Source organism: Numenius arquata, chromosome 14 (genome assembly GCF_964106895.1).
Source record: "Numenius arquata chromosome 14, bNumArq3.hap1.1, whole genome shotgun sequence".
NCBI lineage: Eukaryota > Metazoa > Chordata > Aves > Charadriiformes > Scolopacidae > Numenius > Numenius arquata.
Genome location: NC_133589.1, coordinates 17,924,689 through 17,944,975, shown reverse-complemented (window position 1 = coordinate 17,944,975; position 20,287 = coordinate 17,924,689). Strand labels below are relative to the sequence as shown.

The window sequence follows — 20,287 nt, the reverse complement described above, 5'->3', positions numbered from 1 at the left end:
TTGAACCGCCACCTCCAGCCCGTGGCTCCACTTCTTGTCTCAGTCTTCCTTGCTCTTTCCATTAGCGTCTCCTCGAGTAAAGCACAAATCACTTGAACACTAGACCAGGCAGCAATGCAGAAGGGCAGAGAGTTTGTCCTACTGAAAGCCCAAATCTCAAAGGGCAGCATATGCTTTTCTGATCAAAAATGAAACCTGTGCTGCTTCAGTAACAGTTTAACCTCAGCCGAGTGAGCCTGGGTTAATGCTCCTTCAGCCTGTGACCGTCAGGAAAACAGCCTTCTCTTCACAAACAGGCAGCGAGCATTGAAATCAAAGGTACAAGACTTCCAGGAGATGTCGCTGAATTTAACACTGGAACTGGACTCCATGACTCTGTTTAGAACTTGCTGGGGCAGATGGCAACAGTTCAGATACACGCAGTGTAGTGACTTTTTTTATAAAACTTTTTTTAATATAGATGGCTCCCTGTCTTACTTCACTGTCTGGTATCTCACTGGCCTGGGGCTGGGAGGACTGGTCATCGGATGTTTGGGGACAAATGCAGAGTTTAGCTCTGAGCCAATTCTTATGATTCAATACTGCCTGGAGGCTCTCTCCATTAATAGGAGCAGCTGGAGAACACTCTGCAGAAGGACCATGGGGCTCAACACACCATCACAACTCTACAGCTGCCCCAGAAAGGCACTGAATGTGCCAATAACCAACTAACAGCAGCCTCGGTGCTTGTCCACAAAGTTTATTACAAAACTATGTACTGCGGCTGTAGCTAAAGGAAAAAAAAAACAAAACCAAACAACAAAAACCCCCCAAAAAGTCCCTGATTTAGTTTTCCTGTGCCAGACTTCACCCTTCTCCCAGTAGCTATGCTGCAGCTCTCCAGTTACTGCTCACAGTGACTTGCCATCCAGGAGTGTCATCACATTTAACTTGTTACAGCAGTGGCTCAAAACTCAGCATTGGGTCACATTAAAATTGAAAGAAAACACTTATAAAAATTCTCTCTCAGTTCTAAAACAGGTAGGTAAAAGTTAAATATCTGCAGGAAAGGCTTCCCGGTGCAGAAAGCTTTGAGCTCTTTTTCCTGTGCAAGTTTTTCTCGGTCTGAAAGAAAAGGCACAAAATAGGAGCGTTAATCAGTTCGAGTCCTTCCCGGGAAAAGCAAAGCAGGTGACAGGGCGCTATCTCCATGTTCCTGGGGTTTGCTGCTCCATCCAGTGGCCTTGGCTGATGCAGCCCTGGACTAATGCCAGATCTGTCTCTATCAAACCTCAATCTTGGAAGTGCCTCATGGATAAAACAGCACGTAGGCCTAGAGAGGCAGCACTTACTGCCCCAGGCAATAAAACCAGAGCTACAAGCTCTGGAAACGCAAAAGATACAGCCCAGAACCTCAGTTCTTTAAAAAAAAAAAAAGAAAAAAGGACAAGATTGCATCAGTCTGTATTTTGTGAGCACCTCCAGCCCCCTGCAGCCTGTTCAGCCTTTGCTTCATTAACCTGTGTATTCCTCTAAGAACAAGGATTTCCAGAAAAAAGTGAGGAAACACAGGCTAAGCCTGGCCTGGGGTAGCTCTGGGACTGCTGAAGGGCCAGTGCTCTCTCCACATGTCGGGAGGAGCCTCTGGGTCCCTCCAGGAGAGATTTCAGGCCACCCTGTTCTGTTCTTACCTCAAATGCCACCAGCAGCACCCCCCGAGCAGGGCAGCTGCACCATCCTGCTCCTGCCCTCCCAGCAGCACAGGGGGACAAGCACATTGTAGCACTTACTTAGGGCACCATTTTGATGTCCACAGGGTCATAAGCTGAAGATTTCATCTTTTCCAGTGGTTTCTTGAAGAGCTGCCGCAGGGCCTCGTAGTGAGGCTTCTCCTCGTACTCCAGTGCCATGACCTGCTGCAGGTACCTCTGCAGGGCGTCTGCAAAGCAAGGACCGTGACTGCATGGAGCAGCCCCAGTTGTCCTTACAAAGGTGACAAACGGCCTCAGACTAGACTGCTCTCCCTGGGGACAGCTTAGCCACCTGCCCTAGCCACCTCCAGAGAGAGGAAAACAAACCTAGAGGCTAACGCAAAGCTCAAAGACAGGATGGGGAAATAACCTCTTGCCCCAAATACCCAAATAATTGCATTTTTAAAGCCAACGGAACACTCGCCTCTTCAGCAAGGCTCGTGAATACAGAAAATGGGGCAACAGCCCTCCTTGTTTTGTGAAGAAAATAAGGGATTTGCTCACAGGAGAAGCCTGTCAACCAGTCCATGCGCTGCTTGGTCACCGTGGCCAGTGGAAGCCACCCTGGACTAGCGCCCCAGCACAGAGAAGGTTCTAGCTCCAGGTGCAGTCACTCCTCCCTCCCCAAGCCCCACTGTCACAGAGAGCAAGCCCATACCTGGGATGGGTCTCTGCCTGAAGCACACTCGGAGAAGGCATGGCACATCCCCTTTGTACCTGAAATCATAAGTGCTGTCAGGTGAGAGGCAACGGAGCAGACACCTCTTTGCCTGCTTTTGCAGGCAGCTTTTGCAGAAAGCCTGTCTTTGGCAACAGGGGCAAAAAAAAAAAAAAACCCAAAAAAGGCTGAATTCAGATAGCCACATTCTGAATGGAGCAGAAATGAAGGTTCATCAAACACCCTTTGGCCAAGCTCAGCCTTTACCGTGGGATTTACCCACATCCCAACAGTGTACGATGACCGAGTGATTTCTTTTCAGTCACAAAACCTCCCTCACTGCTTTCCGCTGAGTATTTCCCAAAAGAGTAGATGATTTCTCCTACTTTTCCTTCTTCTCCACCACACTTTCTACTTTGTCCAGTTCATCGGACCAAGGCAAGAAGCCACAGAGCCACTTCAGAAGACAGTAACCCAGTGATTCCAAGTCACTCCGTCGAGATGGTCCTGATGGGAAGGAAGAGATATTCATGTGTGAAAAACAAGAGTTTGGGAGCCATCTCAGAGAGGCCCAGGCTAGTGCCTCTCCTCCAAAGGCACGGAAGGCTCCAGCACTCGTTGCACAACCTTGGAAGTCTCTATTTGAGGTGCCCCTTCTGTAAAACAGGCAGCTTCAAAAGACTAAGAGCCAGAAGTAAAGAAATGCAAGAGCTTTGTTAAGAAGAGATCTAGGGTATCAATAGTTCTGGAAGCCTGTTAACTCATACAGTTGAGGAATCACCTCCCAGCTCAACATGAGTCGGCAACGTGAGCTGGCAGCCCAGAAAGCCACCCGCATCCTGGGCTGCATCAAAAGAAGTGTGGCCAGCAGGGCGGTGGGGAGGATTCTGCCCCTCTGCTCTGCTCTCGTGAGACCCCTCCTGGAGTATTGTGTCCAGCTCTGGAGTCCTCAGCACAGGAAGGACATGGAGCTGTTGGAATGAGTCCAGAGAAGGGCCACAAAGATGCTGGGAGGGCTGGAGCCCCTCTGCTGGGAGGACAGACTGAGAGAGTTGGGGGGGGTCAGCCTGGAGAAGAGAAGGCTCCGGGGAGACCTTAGAGCCCCTTTCCAGTCCCTCAAGGGGCTCCAGGAAAGCTGGGGAGGGACTCTGGGGATGAGGGAGGGGAGCCACAGGAGGAGGGGGAAGGTTTGACACTGAAAGAGGGGAGATGGAGATGAGATGTGGGGAAGAACTTCTTTGTTGTGAGGGTGGTGAGAGCCTGGCCCAGGTTGCCCAGAGAAGCTGTGGCTGCCCCATCCCCGGAGGGCTTCAAGGCCAGGTTGGAGGGGGCTTGGAGCAACCTGGTGTGGTGGGAGGTGTCCCTGCCCAGGGCAGGGGGTGGCACTGGATGGTCTTTAAGGTCCCTTCCAACCCAAACCATTCTGTGATTCTCTGGAGAGAGACTTGCCCAGTCTGAACACTGGGAGAGAAGAGTTACATCCCAGCCATGAGAGGACCAGCTAATTTAATGCCTTTCCAGCTCTCATTGCTTCAAGGTCAGAGCAGAGCCTGCTGCAGATGTGTTTTGGGCAGGGATCCAGTCTGGCTCCGAACAGATCCCTGTTTTCTATTCCTCACACACCCGGCTGTAGCCAAGGCTCCAGATGGAGCAGGAACATCCCTGCACCTCTTGCTGCAGTCGCTGTGCAACCTGGCAAGTCCTGACACAGCACCAGGGAGAGGCAAGAGGAAACAGCCCAAATAGGAACCAGTTTCCAGGTGCCTGTGAATGCCTGGAAAGCAGCAGTAACAGAGCTGCCCTCAGGGAGCCACAGGAATGGCCCCAGCTGTGTCAGAAGCAGAGACTCACCTGCTCCCTTGTGGCTGTCCAGGCTGATAAACTCCATCGTGCCTTCGTGAGGGGTCCTGCTGCCCTCACGCTGGGCCACGTGCTTCCCGCCGGGGCAGTAACGGAACGCAAAACAATAGCCCGCCAGGGTCACCTAGAAGGTGTCAAGAAGCATACGACTGAGCGTGTGGGGTGTGAACTCTGCGTACAGAGCAACCTGTGACCCCGCCTGAGCGCTGCACAGACCCCACCGCTCCCCTGCCCAGCAGCAGGAACCCATCTCACCCTCACTGCCCTTTCCTCGCAGCGCTGCTCCTGCTCCCTACCTGCGTGAGGTCTGCGGGATTCAAATAGATGTTCTCAGCTGTGATGTCCCCATGCACATACTCGTTTTCGTGAATGTACTCCAGGCAGTCTAGCTAGGAGCAAAGAGAAGAGGCGAGTGGATCAGAACCAAGCAGACCCCTCCAGCACCCCGCCTGTCACCAAGCTGGTCCCTCCCCAGCTCCCCACAGCCGTGGGGAGGAGCACAAGAAGTATCATCTCACAGCCTCTAATGTTCAAGTGTCACGTTTTTCTCATTCTCCTTGCCCCAAATTCCTTCAAGGTGATAGATACTGCTCAAAAGATGGTACTCAAGTTTACAACAGGCTCGAGAGATGCTACTTAAAAGATCCCAGCCAACCCCCTGGATCAGCTTTAAAGCACCTTTAACAGATTTGGAGGAAAGTTATAGGTCTTTTCTGAAAAAGTCTCTTAGAGAGTATTTGTTCTCTACATACCAGCCGGACAACAATCTGAAAAGCTGCCTTCTCCCTCAGCAGGTACAAGCCATCGTTCAGGACGGACTGGAGAGTTCGCCCTAAGTCAGAGAACACCAAAAACCTACAAGAGACAAGGGCTTAGCACACAGCAATACCCGATTTGGAAACCCTGCAGCAGACACTCATCAAGCGATCCGCCTGGATTAGACCCTCTGTCAACTCCAAGTTGTCCTGGGCAAACGCTTCCTCAACTTTTGATAACAGAAAACTTCTTGAAAAGGAGAGACAGGCTGATCTCATAGTGCAGATAAATAGTGCTAAGCTTAAGAGGCAGCAATAAGGTGTCCCCTGGCCTGAGGGGCAGAAGCAGCAAAAGCGATGACTTCACCAGCAACACAAGGACTGAAGGAAACAGGATAATGAGAGAGGCAAACCATTTGTTAATTAATGAGACAGAAGCAGTGCATAAGGCTGGGAGCCCAGGGGACAGTGAGAAAAGGCACAACAGACAGCAAGGAGAGAAGAGGGAAAGCCCAAGGAGATGGCAGTTGTGGACAAAAGATCTTAGCTGTGCCCTTGGCAGTCACCTCACCTGTAGCTATCAGCATGCAGTCCAAAGCCAAGGCAACTGGGGATTCCCAGGAACGGCACAGAATGCCACTTCTTCCACTTCTCCACTAGAAGGGGAGAGAAGAGGACAGAGTGGGGCAGATGCTGCTAAGGAGCTCCAGAACGAAGGAGCTCAGTCGGGGATGCCCTTTCCCCAAAGGCTGCTCTGCCCTGAGCAGCTCACAGCTGGAAACCTCTCGTATACCGATTCCATCCCCAAAATGCCAGCCCAGTGCGCTGGGATATCGGCATGTCAATGCTCATAGCGCTGCAGAGCGAGAGTAAGACAGCACGGACGCTGGGAATACCAGGCTAGGGCATGTGGTTGCCACAGGGCTAGGGAAAACCAAGATGCAGGGAGAGAGAGGGATGGAGAAGCAGATTTTTAGGGTCCTGCCAGAAGTGGATGTTTGCCATGAATTGCTCCATCACCGCTGCTCAAACGCCTGCCCACGTTCTCTGCTCAGCTTTGCTCTTCCTCAGGTTTTTGGGTCGCTGGAGCAAACACCAGGCAGCAGCTGATGGAAAGGCCCGTGGAAGGGGCACAGGAGAAAGAGGGGGCCAAGACAGGTCAGGCTGCAGGGCTCAACAGCCACCAGCGAGATGAAGACAAAGCAAAAAAAGCTTCAAACTGCCAACACTGCGGTGTCCTAAGGTACACAGAGACTTGGCCCAACTTCTCGGCACTCTGGCATCAACCAACCCATGAATAAGTTTATTCTGGCCTGGCCTTCCAAGAGACTCACATAACCGGTGAGAGGGGGATGGTGGTTTTCCCAACAAGCGACCGAGTGCTCGCCCTTCCAATAAGCACCAACCTGTGCCCGCCTTCGCAGCTCGCTGGAAGAAGTTCTGTTCATTGTAGATCTTGCCATCTTTGACATCCTAAAGGGAAGAGGAAGGAGAAGCACTACTTCAGTGTGCTGAAGACTACTTCTCCACACTTGCTAGCAAGGGAAACTTGGGCAAGATTGCTACAAGACCCTCACTACTCATTTTAAAGCCAGCAACAACCCACCCCCCAAAAACTCAAACACCTGATCAGCAACAGGGCTGAGAACAGAGCTCGGGTCTTTTGGTTCGCTATTTAATACTGCGTCAACCGACCACATAAACCCTGAGCACCAGCAGAGAACAGGGGAGCGGCTGCCTCACGTTGGACGTTTCAAGCACTCCCCCTTAGATCTGTGTGTGAGCTAAAATGCCAACCGTCTGGCAACCTGGGGCAAGCTCTACTCCCAAGGCTGTTATTTTAAAGGGAGACAGAGGCAACCTTCTTATCCACGGCACAGAGGAGGTTATTTCTGCAAACAGGCAAGTCCCAACAAAGAACTGCAACATTTCGTTCTAGCTGTCACAAAGTGAGACAAGCAAGTCGTGTCTGTGACATGCCAGTGTCTGGGTAACGTGCTGAAATCTTACAATCCATCTTTTTAAACCAGTAATTGTTACTGCCCTTTTACTACTGCTTTATCAAGTGACCTGAAATGCATATGGTTTACAGTCAATATGTATATTTTTGCCTCCACACATGTATATACGTACCCAGCACACCACCAGCTAACTTGGACAGATGCTGTTGTGCAGGGGAGCAGGCAGCAGGTTTATATCCTGGCGGGTTTGATACCAAAGGCCCTGCCCACAACCGTCCAAGGCAGCTGGAAGACCAGCAGGCTCCAGCCAACACGACCAACCACCTTCCAGAGGATATTTTATTCTGCACCTTGCCCGGTGAGCCAACCCCAGCCACCAAACCCAGGAGCTACAACGCCCTTATGTGCCACAACCCCCTCCACAGTCCTCTGCCATCGCAAGGGCTGGGCTGTGCCATCAGAAAACCACCAAGCAAAATGCCAAGAGACGCCAAAGGTGCGAAATACAGGAGTTGGGGGTGTTGTGTACAGAAGGGACTACAGTGTCCTACCTACTGGCTCTAGTTTTGTGGCAGTTAGCTGGCTTTTCTCGCTAACACTGTATTCTTTCTCCGTCCTCTTAAATGTCTCTTCTGACAAAAGGGAGAGGGATTTTTTAAGGGTCTGGGAGAGCGAGCACCAACCAGGTCCCCCCCCAGAGCCATCAGTCATCGCTGGTCTTCCCGCAGACCCCCAAGAACAACAGCAGACAAGAAAACAGCCTTTCTGCTCTGGTTTGCGAGTTACCGAAAATCAATCAACTGAATTTCCATTGCAGAACAGCTATTTCTGGAAACAGCACGTTTCTGGAGAACCCAAGTTATTGGCAAGTGCCTAGAAAGCTGGCTGGGAACTCCAACTGTAATTATTGTTTGATTTAAAGACGTGCTCTGGCCTTACAGAGTCTCTCAGTGCTGGCTCCTCACACTGCCTCGGCACAGCCACCAAGCTCTAGCCTCTCCAGTTCCTCCGGACTTCAGCACGCTTGCCATACAGCAGAAAAGCAGGTCTGACATTAATGAATCAAAATCTCCACCTCACACCACCAAACTTAGTTTTGGGGATTACTGAGCCTGGTAGTTCAAAGAAGGCAACCTTCTGTGATGAAGGTTTTTTCGTGTTTCTTTTTTAATCCTCGTATCTATTTTCTTCACACCTTTAGTGGAAGAGCCAACTTCTGAAATCCAAGCATGACACTCTCAGGAAATTATATCCATCTCCTAAACTAGAAGGGGCCTCTGGGACCGCTTTCTCCGAATTCCTCAGACACCCTTGGGCCAAACGGGCTGGGCCCTGGACACAGCACACTGCGCATTATTCCTTACCCAAACGGATCAAAACTCACAAGTTTGAGGGAGTAGCTTTGAGGACAGGTTCCAGATGCTGCCTGTGCTGTGGAAGGACGGAACAGACGTGGTTACAGAAGCACGGAGAAGAGGTACCTGCAGTGTCAGCCGCATCATTACACACAGCCTGCACAGCTGCTTTTACTTATCCTCTGCTTCTTTCACTCGGTCTTTTCACTGTTGCGAAAGCATCCTCTGCGACAGCATCTTCCCAGATTACTACAAAATAATTCGTACCTTGCTCCAGAAGCACAGCACCCTGACATGCCTCGAATGCGGTTCTGCTTAATCACAGAAGCATCTAGGCATGGCTACAGTAGTGGGGTGCTTTGGAGGCGGTATGTAAAGAACAAATCGTTAGTAGAATCTCAAAGGCACCCCCAAATTCATTCGTTGAGCGTTCCCTCCAGCTCACGGTGTAGTTTGTCAACTCCGTAACGGATGCCAAAGTCCCTTCCGCCCTGCGTGGATGTTGCAGTCACAGGTGGCCTTCCTCCTCCAGAAAGATTTGCGCCCATTACTTGGTCTTGGGGTAGTTCCCCTTCTCCTGCTCTGAGGGCTACACACAGGTCATCTGCTGCTTGTCACCCAAAAGGTGTGTCTATAAAAGCACCTTCCACTATAATAAGAACATTGATTTTCCCTTTTTCTAACATCACATGTTTTTAAAGACATAGGTGGATACCCAGACTTTGTTATACAAAAGCATAATTAAAAAGAAACTAAAAATAAATGTGGGGCAAAGCTTATTAATGGATAAAATTCCTCCTGAAGAGTGTTTCCAAGTTAACAGTGGAGAATAAGATCGGAACCTTTTCTTTGGAAGTTTACAACTAAACTGGAGAGGAAAGATCAGCAGTCACTAGACAGCTGAGGAGCAGCCCAGGCGATTTAGCTGCTTTCTTTTGGCTTCCGAAACGGGCCGAGAATCCAGAATTGACATTTAGTCGTCACCGACAGCACCCACAGCACAGGAGCTCCAGCACGTCGGCTTTGACGATGCGCATTTCGTGAAGTATCGAGCAGAGACGGTTCTTAGGCCAGTGCCAACGTCCCCCCTGGGATGCCCGGCGCGGGAATGCCGGGCCCCGCTGCCTGCCCCCCTGGAGGGCACCCGCACAGTGCCATCGCCTCCCCAACGCGTCCTGGCGCCTTAGGGACATCCCGACAGCTGCCGCCGAGCACGGACAACAGGTCTTTGCGAGGCGTCCGGCCAAACCGCCGGGGACACGCTCCTGCCCCCCCCCGCCCGGCCCCCGCCCGCCCCTCTGCCCCCCGGTCAGGCCGGGCCCGCTCCCGCCCGCCCCGGGACCCCACAGCACCTTCGTACATCAGCCCGCAGCTGCCCTGCTCCAGGAGCCGGATCAGCCTCCACTGCCGGCCGCCCCAGTCCGTCAGCACCGCCTCGGCCGGCAGCGGCACCGCCGGCCCGGCCCGCGCCTTGCGGGGCGAGCGGCCGCCGGGCCTGGCGGGGGAGCGGGGCGGGGGAGGCGGCGGGGAGGCGGCGGGGCTGCAGGCCTGCTGCCGCGGCGGGGCCGGCGCCGCCTGCTCGGTGTGCTCCTCCTCCTCCTCCTCCCGCGGCGGCGGGGGCAGCCTCCCGCCGCAGGCCGGGCAGAAGCGGAAGGCGGGCTCCACGCCGCGCCCGCACTGCGGGCAGAACCGGCTCACCCTGCGGGCACAGCGGGAACAGCCGTCAGCGCCCGCCCGCCCGCGCCGCGCCCCACCGGGCCTCCCCGCTCCCGCCACCGCCACCTCAGGGAGGCGCAGGCCGCCTCAGGCCCCGGCCGCTCCGCCGCCGGACGCCGCCGCCCCCGGCCCGCCATCGCCGCGCCGGGAGCCGCCCCGCCACCTGCCGCACGCACTGCGCATGCGGGGGCCGTGTGTCGTCGCGGGCCCCCCCCCCCCCCGCCCCGTCCCGCGCATGCGCGCACCCCACCCGCCGCCGGCGCATGCGCGGGAGCCGTCCCCCGCCCCAGGGCGTCCCCTCAGGGGGTGGCATCGGGGAACCGGGGGTCACGACGGGGCTCCGGCCCGGGTGGGTCGGGGACAGGCCGTCCTGAGGAGCCTGGGTCGGAGCGGGGGGAAGGAGCCGCCTCGGGGGTCTCCTGAGGGCTTCCCTCTGTGCTCCGGCTGTTCGTCTGTCTCGCTTAAACGCCATCAACAAGCTGCTTAAAAACGACCTGGACACCACAGCAGTTAATGACTGCTGGAGTTAATCAGTCGCATAGGCCTGGGAGGAGTAACTCTATATATTCAGTGTATATGTACATTGTATGCCTTCAAACCTGAAGCGTGCGCCCGTGCGTTACCGTAAAGGAGGCGCAGGTGAGCCTAGGCCTCTCCCCGCTGGTGGGGTGAGAGGGAGGTTGGTGTGGGGAAGGTGGGGCTGGGGGACGGGGCGGGTGCGCAGTGGGACCCACAGCGCTGTGTCCCAGAGAATCACAGAATCACAAAATGGTTTGGGTTGGAAGGGACCTTAAAGCCCATCCAGTGCCACCCCCTGCCCTGGGCAGGGACACCTCCCGCCACACCAGGTTGCTCCAAGCCCCCTCCAACCTGGCCTTGAACCCCTCCAGGGACGGAACAACATCACATCTGTAATTACGTTGCTTTTCAGAGGCCGTCCCATGAGCCGTCCCAACACCACGGCCACCCAGTGCCAACAAGAGCCAAGGGGACAGCAAGTGACATGATGAAGAGCCGAGTCTCAGCAGTTACTCTCATGAAAGCTTAGCAGGGAGCGAGGAACGAGCTCGGTGTACGGCTGATGAGAGCAGCAGTGGAAGGCGGAATAAAATACCACAGGGTGTATCAGCCCCGGGACTGAGCCCACCACAGAGCTCTGGCGCTTGGAAGATGCTTCTCCAGACAAAGTATTCTGCACAGCCCTCATCCTGATCGCCCCTTCCCAATCCCTCCAAACACCGACACGTCTTCCTAGCATTCCCTAAGCACAGAAAAGAGTCCCAGCGAAGCCAGAACTATCCCGAATGACACGAGGAATCAGGGCACACGTTCAGATTGGTTGCTGGATTGCCTGTTGCTGGGATTTTTCTTTGAAGCATGTGGACACGGTCAGGAGCGACAGGGCAGGTTGGCCGGGTTGTCACATCCCTTCCCACCACGTTCATCAGGACACTGCACTCTACAATCACTCTTTTTCACCGGCATTGCAGGCAGCGGCAGGGATGTGCTGAATTGGCTCACCTTCCCTCTCACCACCCACTGCACAACCTTCTTTTCAGTTCCGGTTATTCCTGCAGCCCGTGCAGGTGCAGACAGCAATTCCTTTGTTAACCAAAGCATCCCCTCAGAATTTTTACAGAAAAGAAGCGGTTCTTCGTCACCAAATTGGTTTGAATTTACCTTTACAGGCTGGCGTGTGGTGTTTTGTCCCCTGGTTCTTGAATTGAGACCAGCTATGGCTGTGCTAAAGCCCTCCACGGTCACTGATGGCACCGCTGTGAATGCCTTGTTTCAGCAATGTTCTATTAAGCCTTGCTTTGCTTGTTTATTAACCTTTTTTTTTAAAAAAAAACTTTTTCAAACAGTGTTAATTCATGATCATGGCTCTATCATTTCCGTGGTGGTTGCCTAGGGAACAATGATCGTGACCTGATTACATTCAATTTGGGCAGAGAATCATCCATTCAGTAAACAAAAATACATGGTGCTTTAAAAAGTCAGACCCCATAAAGACAAGAAAAACTCTGAGAAAAAAACAGTGATGGGGAAAAGGCAGACAGAAAATTGTGGAAAAAGACAATTCTTTAAGATTTATTTCCACGAGCCACCAAGCTATCATCACAGAAGAGAAACCCCACCCTATTTCAGTGGCGTATTGAAAGAAATCATTAGCAATAAAAAAAGAAAGGCGTAATAAATGGATGAAAGGGGAAATATATAACGATTTTCTCCACTTCATAACTGGTAGTTCACATCGGCAGTGCGGCAGGGCGAGCTGGTTAACTGCGAGCTGGCAGTGCCCGCAGTTAGGCTGAAGGGGACGGTATCCGTGGGCATTGCACGCTCCGCCTGGTCACAGCTCAGCAGGAATCTGCTCCCTCTTTCCTGCCTCAGGCATTGGAAACCATCCCGGAGTTTGTGCTGCAGAGGGGGAGCGGCTCCTGGAGAGCCCCTGGAGAGCAGGATGGAGAGGACCCTGAGGTCAAGCTTTGCTGCTTTGAATCTTTAGGCTCTCAAGCCCCACGAGTGAGCGTAGGAGCCCCCGGCCCGGAGCTGCTGTGGCTCTGCTGGTGTCCCAAAGGACTCTCAGGGCGCACAGGAGGAGGGGCGAGGAATTGGGGGGCACGTGGGGCAGGTGCCAGACTCTGGACGCTAGGGATGGGCCACCGGGCTGGTGTACCCAGCACTGCCGCCAGTTGTTGGTTGGGCAACCTGGGGTCATTCAAAGGCTGAGCCGGAGCAAGAAACCCCTGTCCTTGTCCTCATCACCTAGGAGTGGCCTGGGAGCATTCCGGAATTGCCACAGCGCCAGCAAACCAACCCTCCACGTGCTCTCCTGCTCCCTTTGGAACCCATTCGCACATTTGACCTCGGCAGCAGAGGCAGCCTCCCACCACGTGGCAACACAAGGCTTGGAAAGAAAGCACTTCCTGACGTTTGAAACCCTGTGGCTTTCCTTGAAGCTCCCCTCTAGGAAATGAAAATATTCCTTCTTTCCCCCCCTCCCCCCAGTGACACCTCTGTCACTGAGGTGACACCAGTGACACCAGTGACACCCTGCCCAGCTGCAGTGTGCACCGGGTCTGTCCCCGTGGGAGCTGCTCCATCTCCCTGCTCGGCTGCTCCCCTGCCTCCTGCTGCCCTGGCCATGCTCGCACATCCCAGTGCTCCCAGCGATGCCTCCTAAAGCCCTTTTCCCTTGGTTGCCACCGCAGAGCGGGCAGGCGACGCACCCACAAGCGTCTCCTTCCTGAACCACAGAGCTCGTTTCGAGCTGCGTACGCATAGGGTTACTTTGTCGTTGCCTTGAATTTAATTATATTGAATTGCATCTGAGGTCTGTCTGCTCGGCCGCTGGACGTCATCCCAATCAGTCCCTTCCCAGCTTTTCACAGTCAGCTCTGGATTTGGCCGTTGAAACACTCTTATGGCGTCAGCAGATCTGCTCTTTCGTGCCTGTGTTGACTAGCACAGGTCTGGCACAGATCCTGACCGTTTATTCCTACTCCTAACTTCTAAGCAGTTGTTTACAAGGAAAACCTCACCGTTATTCCACCTTCACCTCCTAAGGAGCTTTTGCACAGAGATTTTTGTCAAAGCTTTGTGAAAATCGTTGTTTATACATCATCTGATTCACCGTTCTATTTACATCTTCCATGTCATTCTAGCAAGACTTCCCTTCTCAAACCCATGCCGGACGTCACCTCAGCACTGCGTGTTTATCCACACATTTTCCAATGCCGTTTTTTCTTCCATCTTTCAGCAAATTTGCCTGGTTCCCAAGCCAGAGTTAAGATCCCAGAGTTCCCTGTGGATCCCTGGGGAGCCCTTCCTAAAAATTAGCCTGGCGTTTGCCACTTCCCTCTCCGGAGCTGGGGATGTCGGGGACCGTCAGGGATCTGTCCGTCAGGGATCTGTCCCGCTGCGGGTGTGGGCTCTGCCCTGGGCATGTGCCAGCCCAGTGGGTTTCCAGCAGAATTCCAGTTTCTGATGGGTTTGCAAAAATACATTGTTGTTAATTTTTACATGGTAGAGCAAATGATGCTCAAAATACATTTTCGTCTGTGTGAACGGGGTTTTTAACCTGCATCTTGCATCTTGCTGCTTTCCTGGGTTGAAAAAGAAAAAGCCCACTTTTGGAAGAATTTTTGGTTTATTTCATTTTTTTTTTTTCATTTTAATTTTACTATTTCTTTGTGTTTTGGCCAACTTGCTTTGCTGGTAAACCATCCTCCTGCAGGTTCACCGTGGAATTGCGTTAGGATGTGTCCTGCTGGGAGCCGCAAGTCCGCGCTGGCTGCACCGTCTCCCTGTTTGCGAGTATTTTCCTCTGTATTGGATTTTCACTTCTTCCAACCAGTTTCTTTATTTTATGTAGTCCCTTCTGGCAAGGACCGATAAACCTGCAGAGGTTTCTCACCCTTGACTGCACCAGGTCACGGCTCAGGGGATGCCTCTTCCCATGGTTCTCTGACCGGGGGCTCCAGATGGAGGTATTTTGGATGGCTTTGCTGTGACTCTTCCCCGCTTCCCTGTGGGGCAGTGGGTTCTTGCTCTCACAGCCTCGTAGCCCCCCTTAGCATTTGGGGGGGACCCACCCTCTCTGGGTGGTTTATAGACAAGCCCTAACGCCCCCCCTGTTTCAACCTCCCTGTTTCCTGTCCACTCCCTGTGGATTCAGGATGCCCATGAGCCAACAATGGGCCCTTGTGGCCAAGAAGGCCAATGACACCCTGGGGTGATGAGAAGAAGAGTGTGACCAGCAGGTCAAGGGAGGTCATCCTCCCCCTCTGCTCTGCCCTGGTGAGGCCCCATCTGGAGCACTGGGTCTAGTTCTGGGCTCCCCAGTTCCAGAAGGACAGGGAACTGCTGGAGAGGGGACAGCAGAGGGCTACAAAGATGATGAGGGGCCTGGAGCATCTCTCTGCTGAGAAAACGCTGAGGGACTTGGGGCTTTTTAGTCTGGAGAAGAGAAGGCTGAGGGGGGATCTGATCAACGCCTATAAATACTTAAAGGGTGGGTGTCAGGAGGATGGGGCCGGTCTTTTTTCAGTGGTGCCCAGTGACAGGACAAGAGGAAACGGGCACAAACTTGAATATAAGAAGTTCCACCTAAACATGAGGAGGAACTTCTTCACTTTGAGGGTGGCAGAGCCCTGGAAGAGGCTGCTTAGGGAGGTGGTGGAGTCTCCGTCTCTGGAGACATTCAAACCCCACCTGGACACGTTCCTGTGCAACCTGCTCTGGGTGGACCTGCTCTGGCAGGGGGTTGGACTGGATGATCTCCAGAGGTCCCTTCCAGTCCCATATCATTCTGTGATTCATGTGGATTCCCGATGGATGTAATGGAGCCGATGCCTCCCCTTGCCCTGCTCACACACCAGCCCTCCACCCTTCTTCTGACCCTGGTCCCTGGGCTGTCCCCATCCCTGCACCCCAGGGTTTCTCCATGCCTTATCCTCATCTAAACCAGGCTGCTTTTTAATGTCCCCTTTTTCTGACTTTTCCCAGTCAGAGACGTAGGGACAGAGTTGTGACTTTACTCCTGGATGATTCCCACCCTGCTGCCCACTTGTCACACCCACCGTCCTCCGTTTAACCCCCCCTCCCCATGATGGTTTTCATTTTAAAGGCTGGCGCCCCAGCTCCGTTTTAATTTAGCCAGAGCTCATTTTTCTGGAGATGCTCCCTCTATCCCAAAAAGTTTCTCTACTTGTTTTCCAAGCCAAAATCCAAGGTACGCATCCAGCATCCTGCCCACCCTCACTGAGCTGGCAGCGCTGCCTGCCCTGGATCCAGCCTCCTCTAAAGCAGTGCTTTATGTGAGTTTTTCACTCTCCCTTGGTCTTGGAAGAGGGAAATGGCTAAATTTTTAGGACAAGACCCATTCCCTCTGACCTTTGTGTGCTGAGGATGGTCCGTGCTGCTGTGCAGTTGGGGTGGCAACAGGAAGATCCCTGTCTCCTGCCTTCAGGGATCTCCTCGGTGTCTGCTCAGTTACGTCTCCCTTGTCTCACCCCTGGCTCCCCCGCACGGCTGCCGGCAGCCCCAGCGCCTGACTTATCGCCGTGGGGTGCTGGCAGAGATCTACAGGCTCTGACAGAGCCCCCAAAGCTGCCGGGTCTTCAATTGCCCTTAATGGAACGAGGCTATTCCTTTGCATTTACACACCCCTCAGATCCCAAAGTGAAGCGATGCCACGGTCCCGGGAGAGGCCTCGGGAGCCTTTTGCTTCCCAACTGCCCCTTCCGACCCAGCAGCTGTGAGAGGTGCTGCCTGAGCACCTGGGGGAAGCGGCCCTGGGGACACCGGCTGCCTCTCGGGGATGAGGGGACAACCGGCTTGCCCTTGGCCATGCTGTCTGCCCAGCTCCTCTCACCACCCCTCCGACCGCAGCGGGAAGCTCAGCCAGGCATGAGGAGCAGCGGTAGCAGAGGTTTCCAGCCACGTCTCCCCCACGCCGGTGGTGCACCGGGCTCTGTCGAGGGCATTGAGCTCTGATACCCCCAGCGGGGACACCCTGGGGACACTTTGCAGGAGGCTGGTGCGGCCACAGAGCACTGCCGGGGAAATCGCGCTTCTGGGAAGAGCAGCAGGGGATCCTGGAATGCTTCCTCCCGTGCCAACCTGCCCAGCCCGCGGAAATCCTCCTGCGGCTGAACACTGCAAGGGGAGCCCATCCACCTTCTTCCCCGCACGCCTCCCCAGCGCTTCCAGAGTGGAGAGACACACTGGGAGACCCCAGCCAAGGCTGGGGGGGCTGCAGGCTGGCATGGCCTGGGGGGCAAGGGAAGAGGGAACCCACCCCCGGGGGAAAAGAACCTGAGATAATCTGGTCCTTGCCCAAACAAGCGCCTGCACCTGGGCAAGGCAGCACGGTCGCTTCATTCCCCCCGGGATGGCGGGGGGAATCTCTCCTGCCCAAGCCCCCGCTGTGGTCTCGCAGGCAGGCTGAGAGGTCCAACCTCTTCACCACCGCCCCGGCACTGCGGGTGGCCGGGAGGACGAGCTGCAGCAACCCTCGGAGTCTTGCTTGGGAAGAGACAAGCACACTTTTTTCCTTAGGATAAGACCAGATGGGACACCCCCCCTGGTCCCATCTGCATAAAACCCTTCTGCTTTTATGCAGCCGGTATTCCCAAGAAAAATAGTTGTTCCCAGCCCGCCTGGCTGTGCGGAGCAGATCCCTCTGTCCATGGCCAGTGAGGATTCGAGTGTTTGTGTTCACAGACACACGCACTCTCCCCTTCTACAGCAGCAAACCCTTGATGCGCTGCTGGAAACACCCAGGAGCGGGACAGGAGGTGGTGTGGCCGTGTGTGCTCCTGGGCTTATCTTCTGCCGGGTCTGGAGGGGCAGAAGGTGCTGGATCTGCTCCCCCACGTTCATGGGAACCATCACCCTGGTGTTTCCCTCCTGGGTGGTGGCGCTCGAGGGTAAAAAATGCCAGTCCCGGGATTGCACCACCCAGCACTGCAGCGGAGTTAAGGAATGGGCAGAAACTAGGACAAGATGGGAAACGCTCTCAGCCAGTGTCGGTGTGTTTGTCCCTGGCCTGGTGGCTCAAGGGATGTGGCGTCCAGGGAAGTCCTTGCTGTGTGTCTCCAAGCCACAGGAGGAAGGTGTCACTGGGCATTACGGAGCATCTGCCCTGCTCATGCTCCCTCCTGCCCTCAAGGGGAGCAACGGGAGGCTGGGAGGGAGGGCGAGGAGCGACCAGAGGCGGTGGCACAAAGACAGCAGCCAAAGTCCTTGCCTGGCTACTGCCCTGGGGAAAGCAGAGGAACCGAAAGACAAATTGTTTAGCAATGTTCCTCTTCCCAACACCTGCATGGGGTTGGAGGTTTCCCTGCTGGCTGCAGGAGGGGCGATGAGGGGCCAGCGCACCCTGTGCCGGCTCTGGGCCATGTGTCGGAGCTGGCATGGCTGTGCTGGGGACACGTCAGCACATCCCCCCCGGGGCACCTCGGCCAACCCATCCTGCATTTGGGATGTCGTTTGGACGGTGAAGGGGAGGCATTGCTTCCATGGGCGGGTGAGATGGTTTCCTGGTACCGGCCAGCACCTTTATAACAGGTTTAACCCTGAAACCAGGCACAGGGCGGGCAGGGACGGGGTTTCTGATCCGGGCAGATCGTCTGAAACAGCACGATCACAGAATCACAGAACGATATGGGGTTGGAAGAGACTTCTGGAGATCATCCAGTCCAACCCCCTGCCAAAGGTCCACCCAGAGCAGGTTGCACAGGAATGTGTCCAAGCGGGTTTGGAATGTCTCCAGAGGCGGAGACTCCACCACCTCCCTGGGCAGCCTCTTCCAGGGCTCTGCCACCCTCACAGGAAAGAAGTTCCTCCTCATGTTTAGTGGTGATGGGCGTCCCCACTGCTGGTGATGGGGTGGCCCCAGCGGCTGCCCCCTGGGAAGATGGGGGGTGACAACAGCCAGCATGGAAAGGTGGTGGAGAACAGCTTGAGCCAGTGGTCCCGGGGACAAGCGGGCAGCAGGAGCGGGGTTGGCAGGCTTGGCAGCGCCAGCACAGGGGCCGATTCCTCCTTTTGGGTGCTGATGAGAGAGTGGTGGGAGGTCTTCAAGGGGGACATCCCCCAAGGAAGCACTCCCTCGCTGCCTGATACCCCCTGCCCTTTCCTGGCAGCATCCCGTGGGTTTTTCCCGTGTCCCTGCTTCGTCCTTCAGCACGTCTCCAGCATGTTCACGGTCCCAGGTGCGAGCTGAGTCACCGCGATGCCACTGCGCCTCGTTGCAACATCCCCTGTCTCCTGTCCTAGGAGCCACGAGGAGCCTGTAAATACTTTCTTTGGCAAGACTTTTGTTTTGATCTAATCGCTCAGCTTCCTTCAAAGGCAGGCGCAGAGAAGAACTGCGTGAGGCAACAGGGCAGGTCACGGGGAGAGCCGAGGCGGCTGTAATTGGGGAGGATCAAACCCGGGCTCCAGCAGGGGTGTGGACGGGCTCAGCCCGGGCTGGGATGAGGCTCCGGCGTGTCACCCCGGGCACCGACTGTCCCAGATCCTCCCCAGGACCATCGTCATCGATGACTCTGCCACTGGCTGCGGGCACCATCCGAGTGCATGCCGGGGTGGGACCTTCATCCCGCCATCCCCCTTGGGATCGCAGCAGGATGCCGTGCAACACGGTGGGAAGTGCTGGGGGGAAGGCAAACGGCGAGAAGAGGATCCCTGAGCCGGACCACGCTCGGTGAGAAGGCGCACGCCACCCCCACGCCCAGACACCCTGCATTATTCACGTTTCAAAGGGCACGTGCGGCTCTGCTGGGGGACGGCGACTCGCTGAGCCGGGCCGGCTCCTTCCCGCCCCTGAATCCTGTAATGAGCTTTGCTGGATGCCGCTGAGTAGATGAGTGTGAGCTGGAGAGCTTTGCTGTGGCCCGGTGGCCGCTGGGCTGTCCCTGCCGGATGGGCTCCTGCTCCGCTGGTGTGTGTTGACACGGAGCACTGGGACACGGCTCCTGGCCGTGGCTCTGCAGGCAGGGGCTGGCTCTGGCCGTCTCCCAGTGCAGCCCAGCGGGAGATGGGACCCGAGCATGGGGCAGCCGGTGGGGACGCTTCTGCGGCCACCCCGGCCAGCCCAGCGGCAGCACCCTCCAAGGAGAGCACGGACGGCGGGGACAAACCCAGCGGCCAGTCCACTCTGGGGCCAGACCTGCAGGTTGTAACTCGCCCCGGGAAGCCAAACTTTGGCTTTTGCTAGCCACAAGAGCAAAGCCACCAAGGCGGTGAGCAGGGCCTCCCCTTCCAGCTCCATGGGTCCCGGCAGAGCAATCACGGGCTGTCACCCTCCGGTCACACGTGGCTATTTTTAAAGCTGATATTTCTGCTTCCCTCTCCCCTACTGAGACGGCTTCACCCTTGCCCCGCTTCTGCCTTTATTTTCACTTCTCCCAGGGGCCAGCCGGGGCCTGGCGGATGGCTACCAAACCCTGGGATTAAAAGATGGCAGGGCAACGCCGTCACCAAAGCAGCCGCGCTCAGCTCGGCCCCTGCAGCCTTCAGCGAAACGGAGATCCCTCGGCAAAACTGCTTCTCTTTATCACACTGGGAAAGGCAGCGGCCGGAGGCTGCCCGGCTCCCCCGCCTGCGGTGGCCGGGGGGGGGGGGCTGAGGGGCGCCATGGCACCCCAAATACTCCCAGGCGCTTCAGAGCACCAACCACCCCAGGGGGACACCGTGCCCTTTGTTCACGCCACGGCTGCCCCCGTCCCCATCGCCTCTC

The 20,287-nt window shown here is 55.3% G+C and overlaps 1 protein-coding gene across 1 annotated transcript; it reads right to left on the bottom strand.

The window, feature by feature from the left end:
* Window positions 1-439: 439 nt before the first annotated feature.
* VRK3 (VRK serine/threonine kinase 3) lies at window positions 440-10,172 on the bottom strand. The gene is made up of 12 exons (XM_074158764.1): window positions 10,102-10,172; window positions 9,672-10,018; window positions 8,349-8,395; window positions 6,410-6,476; window positions 5,575-5,659; window positions 5,001-5,103; window positions 4,545-4,637; window positions 4,240-4,372; window positions 2,775-2,895; window positions 2,389-2,447; window positions 1,770-1,918; window positions 440-1,104 (listed from the first exon to the last, which is right to left on the bottom strand). The coding sequence occupies exons 1-11, from the start codon at window positions 10,170-10,172 to the stop codon at window positions 1,770-1,772; spliced, it is 1,275 nt and encodes a 424-aa protein (XP_074014865.1). The 3' UTR covers window positions 440-1,104.
* Between the last annotated feature and the right edge of the window lie 10,115 nt (window positions 10,173-20,287).